Source organism: Hirundo rustica, chromosome 12 (assembly GCF_015227805.2).
Source record: "Hirundo rustica isolate bHirRus1 chromosome 12, bHirRus1.pri.v3, whole genome shotgun sequence".
In the NCBI taxonomy this organism is placed as follows: domain Eukaryota; kingdom Metazoa; phylum Chordata; class Aves; order Passeriformes; family Hirundinidae; genus Hirundo; species Hirundo rustica.
The window spans coordinates 20,525,098-20,530,435 of record NC_053461.1 but is presented as its reverse complement, the minus strand read 5'-3'; the positions used below and the strand labels follow the sequence as shown (position 1 = coordinate 20,530,435).

The 5,338-nt window shown below is 54.2% G+C and overlaps 1 protein-coding gene across 1 annotated transcript; it reads right to left on the bottom strand.

The window, feature by feature from the left end:
* Positions 1 to 2,094: 2,094 nt before the first annotated feature.
* RHO (rhodopsin) lies at positions 2,095 to 4,862 on the bottom strand. The gene is made up of 5 exons (XM_040075986.2): positions 4,502 to 4,862; positions 3,398 to 3,566; positions 3,118 to 3,283; positions 2,647 to 2,886; positions 2,095 to 2,221 (listed from the first exon to the last, which is right to left on the bottom strand). The coding sequence occupies exons 1-5, from the start codon at positions 4,860 to 4,862 to the stop codon at positions 2,102 to 2,104; spliced, it is 1,056 nt and encodes a 351-aa protein (XP_039931920.1). The 3' UTR covers positions 2,095 to 2,101.
* Between the last annotated feature and the right edge of the window lie 476 nt (positions 4,863 to 5,338).

Below are 5,338 nucleotides of genomic sequence, written 5' to 3'. Positions count from 1 at the left end.
AATTTAACTGATGAGCAGCCTGGCTGCAGGTGCTGGTTAAGCAGCTGCTAATTGCTGTGGTGGAAGCCCTGGTAGAAGCCAGTATGGCCTCACTAGGAAATGGGACTCTGATAATGGGAGGGGAAGATTCTACTAGTGAGAGGAAGAAAATGAAGAGCTGCTTGGTTAGCCGGCAGCGGCAGGAGAAGCAACTCTCCCTCAGTATCCCCAGGTGTCACAAGCAGGACGACGATTTTCCTCCACCCACTGAATCCCATGTTCAGGGGAGAGCACTTCCAGCCCTGGACTCGGGCAGCCACATCACCTCCATGACCCCTCTGTGCAGGCACCCCGTGCTTGTGAGGAGAACCTGAATAAAACACCAGTGCCCTCCTCCCCCATAGCAGCACCAGCCTTTTTATCGCTTCATTTCCAGTCCATTTCTGAATTCCCCAGGAAGGGGACAGTGGGGGCACTGGCGAGCTGCTGGTGCTGGCACCACAGAAGGTTTGGGTGCATTTCCTCATCCTGGATCCATCCATCATCTCTCTGGTAGCTTTGTGATGCCTCTGGCACGTGGCTGAGCTAGCAGGAGGGTCCCAAACCCTTGCTTGCCCCAGCACCCCCAGCAGCAGCCAGGTGGCACAGTGTGGGGACAGCCTGCAGGCTTGGGGCCAGGGCTGGTCCTCCATGGGCGGGAGAACCACAGTGCCAGGCGTCACCACACCCCTGTGTGTGGGGCACGGCCTCACGGACAGCAAATAAACACTGAATCCTTCCTCCTCTTCCCTCCAAAACCACTGCCCAGATTTGAAGTACATGAATCAGACATCAGCCTAAACACTGAATTATTCATAAAACTCTAATCTTTAGATTTCACTGAATATGCAGAAGTATCGTTTAAAAAAAAAAAAGAGAGAATTGTACTTGCAAATTGCTCTTTATTAAGGGTTTAACTCGCATGGGCTCTATACATTCCCTATTAGTCCTTGCAAAGCTGCATAGGATTAGAAATCAGAGAGGATAATAACGTACAAAAATAGTTTCAAATGTTGATAACACTGAACAGTGAGAAAAACATCTTATTTGTATAACTGAACTAAAAATAAAAATGAAGAACGCTGCTACAATTGCAATATGCCATCTCGTAGTGCTTGGAACATATGTCGGCCTCGCCGAGCCATATGCTGCTGGGTGGGGGGAGATCAGCCCTGTGCCCGGCAAGCCTCAGCAGCACCGGAGCTGCCAGAACCTCCTGCTGGCCCGAGGCCAAACTGACCACAGCCACCAGGGCCAAGCTTGTTGGGGGCTTGGCCCTGGGGGTCCAAAGAGCCTAAGGAAGAGAGATAGGACTGCGGGGAAGGGGTGCTGGGGAACACGGAGCAGAGCTGCTGCTGAGGGTGCAAGCCTCATCCGTCGCTGCTGCAGCAGTGCTGGAGGACTGAGCACAGAGCTGCCCCGGAGAGCTGCGGCCACACACGGCTGTGCCGTGCTGGCAGGGCCCTCCCTGCCACCTGCCTGCCGGGCAGGACCCTGCACCGGTACCTGTCCCACCTCCTGGAGGAATCACAGTGTCTCCCAAGACTTCTGGCAGATGGGGCAGGGCCAGAGCTGGGAGCATATGGCAGAGCCGGGGCACTTTGCAGCAGCCAAACCTGCTCTGGGCAGACAGCATGATGGGGCTGAGGGACTGGGCTGCACTGGCTGGGATCCATCTCTGGCAAAAGAGCCAGAAAGTGGCCCCAGCTCCGGCCCCGGCAGCAGCAGATGCAGAATGTGCCCTGGCTGGGGTGTCAGGATGGATTGAGAGAAGCAAGGACAGCTCTGCCATGGCCCAGGCACGGCAGAGCTCTCCAACCCAGTCTGCACTCAGAGAAGGGGCGTGAGTTCTCAGAAAGTCAACAGAAATGCATGGATTTACGCCAGAGGAGCTAAGCTTTTGCATTTTAATTACAAAACGAGTGTACACATTTTCAGCTCTGTTCCCAGGGTTCCTAGTGCCAGGAGCGAGGAGCTCTCCCCATGGGACCTTGGCCACGGTGAAGCAGGGGCAGGTGGTGGTGGCGGGGCTGAGTTTGTGCTCCCAGGGTGGCACCCCAGGGACCGGCGGCTCCCACGGGGCCTATGCAGGAGAGACCTGGCTGGTGGAGACGGAGGAGGTCTCTGTCTTGCCAGCAGATGTGTCCTCGTCACCCAGCGGGTTCTTGCCGCAGCAGAGGGTTGTGATCATGCAGTTACGGAACTGGGAGAGAGGGAAGCCCAGGGTGAGCCAGCTAGACACCATGCAGCTCTAGCTGCAGAGCCATCTTTAAGCCCAGCAGAGCTGCTTGGAAGCCCTCAGTAGTGTGGTACAGGAGGAGCTATGCCTATATGGAGTCATCTACCCCACTGTCTGCTGCCCACCCCATCTACTGCCAGCCCTGCCTGCTCAAGTCCTGGCTCTCCCATCAACCCAGCGCCAGCACTATTTCAGGTGGAATGGCCTTGCATTTGTGAGATTTATGCAACACCAAGGATGAGCTGCACAGTCAGTTTCCCATGTGCCAGAACTAGATCTCCTGGAAACAATCCCAGCTCCAGACCACTGGCACCTTGAGATGCTGTAACTCTCTGCCAGCTGCTAAAAAGAAGCACAAAAGAGGAGTTTCCTGGCACCCTGCCAGTTACCTGTTTGTTCATGACGATGTAGATCACAGGGTTGTAGATGGCCGAGCTCTTGGCAAAGAATGCCGGGATGGTCATGAAGATGGGCCCGAAGTCCGATCCCTGGTTGGTGAAGATGTAGAACGCGACACTGGCGTAGGGGACCCAGCAGATCAGGAAGGAGATGACCATGATGATGACCATGCGAGTCACTTCTTTCTCTGCCTTCTGGGTAGTGGCAGACTCCTGCTGCTGGGCAGCAGCCTGTGGGCAGAGGGGAACAGAGATGTGATGGAGCCAGCGCGTGCTGCACCGGTGGGGAATACAGGGTCAGGGCTCACCGTAGTCAAGCTGCATATCTGGAGTTTGCTATTTCCCTCTACATGGGTGGCCAGGCCGGCCCCTGGAGGGCCCTTCCTGGCACCATTCTTGAGCCTGGTGTGGGCTCCCTCCCTGCACTGGGGACAGGGGCAGCCCTGTCTGGCGGGTACCCACCTCCTTGACAGTGCAAACCAGGTTCCCATAGCAGAAGAAAATGATCGACAGCGGGATCATGAAGTGAACCACAAACATGTAGATGACAAAAGATTCATTGTTGACCTCTGGCTTCAGAGTGTAGTAGTCGATCCCGCATGAGCACTGCATGCCCTCAGGGATGTACCTGCAAGGTGAGCCCAGAGGGTCAGCACCCAGCAGAGGAGACTGGCTGGAAGCCACAGCCGAGCCACCAGCCAGGCTCCCACGCCCCCGACCCCGGGTCCAATGCCTTCCCTACCTGGACCAGCCAAAAAGTGGGGGAGCTGCACATGCCAAGGCCATGATCCAGGAGAAGGCAACACCCATGATGGCATGGTTCTCCCCGAAGCGGAAGTTGCTCATGGGCTTGCAGACCACTACGTATCTTTCGATAGCCAGGACCACCAGTGACCAGAGAGCAATTTCACCTGCACCAGGGAGAGGGACAGAAAGGGACACAGGGACTTTGAGCAACAGGAAAAGAAAAACACCCTGATGGCAGCATGAGGCTTCCTCAGGCTGATGTTCCTGAGCACAACTTCTGGCAGCAGCTTAATCTCTGCCAAGGGTTCAGAAAGATAAATGGAGAACGATCAAGGGCAGATGTGGTAGGACAGTGTGAGAAGAGCCCTTCTCACTGTACTGCTGACCCACAGGAACCACTTTGCCGCAATGTTTTGAGATTCATGGCTGATCCCACCATTGATCCCAGACGGCACCTGCACCTGCAAGCCCATGGTCACACTCTGATATGCAGCAAGTGCCCATCATCCCAGGACTTTGCCTCACTACCCACAGCTTCCCAGGGAACTTGTGCTACAAGGACCAAACCAGTAAAACTGTAGCTGTGGCTGAAGGCTGAGACAAATGGAGGAGGAGGGCATTTTTAGACACACAATTTCTGTTTAACATCTGTTTGGTTCCATACCAGGCTGGCATGGGGAGGAGAGCCAGCTCTGCTTGCCTGTACCACCATGCAGCACACCAGAGCCAGTGGCAGATTGAACCCTGCAAAATGGGAGGAACAAAATTGTCATCTCTCGAGTCAGAAACTGAGCCAAGGAGATGCGCAAATCCAACAACTGCAAAATCTGGTATTGGCTGCTTTTCATTGCTGCACCATGATTCTCAGGAAACTGAGCAGGTGGCTCCCAAAATAAAGGGTTTTTTTTAAAAAGCGTGATTTGTCACCTTCTTCAGCTCCTACCCAGAAACATGGCAAATGGCCTCAGTCTACATCAGCAGCAGGTCAAGAACATTGCAGGTACCATGTTTTTCCAAGATCCTCTGTGTGTTTTTCCTCCCACTCCTAAAATCTGGGGAAATTCCTGACAGAATACATTTGAATATTTGGAAAACTTACCGCCCAGCGTGGCAAAGAAGCCTTCGATGTAGCACCCTGTGACTCCAAAGACAAAGTACCCATTCATGGAGGTGTACATAGTGGTTGTGAAGCCTCCAAATACCATGAAGAGGTCGGCGACCGCCAGGTTCAGAAGGATGTAGTTCAGAGGTGTCCGGAGCTTCTTGTGCTGGATGGTGACGTAGAGCGTGAGGAAGTTGATGGGGAAGCCGAGCAGAATCAACATGAACATGTAGGCAGCCAGCGCCGAGAACTTCCAGGGCTCAGCCAGGTAATACTGGGGGTACTCAAAGGGGCTCCGCACCACCCCGGTCTTGTTGGACATGGGCACATAGAAGTCTTGGCCTTCTGTCCCGTTCATGGTTGCAGTTTATGAGGCGCTTTTTGCACTTACTCTGAGAGTTCTTCTGTGCAAGGGGGAAATTGACTCTGAAATGGAGCTCCTGCCACCTCTCAGCCTTTGCTGTCACCCCAAGGAGAACCAGTTACACTCTCCTCCACAGGGCACCTTTTATAAAGTGCCCCCAGGGTAAGCTCCAGGCACTGGTGTCAGCATGATTAGGGTTTAGAGAATTATTAATCATAATCATCCCAGGGTAATTGGCTTTCCTGGGAAGGTGTTAAGGTGACACCAGTTTCTAGCCAGCGCTGTCATTGTTGGAGACCACGGCTCATGGTCACATATATAGAGGTAGCTCTGCACTGCACTGTTCATTTGCAGGGGCTCAAACCAGGCAGCAGCTCCCTGGCACAGCCTCGCTCTTCCTTCCCCTTCCCTGCTAAGAGGAGGGACACGTGTGGTGCCGACCCCAGCATTTGGGGGCTGCAAGTGGTGGC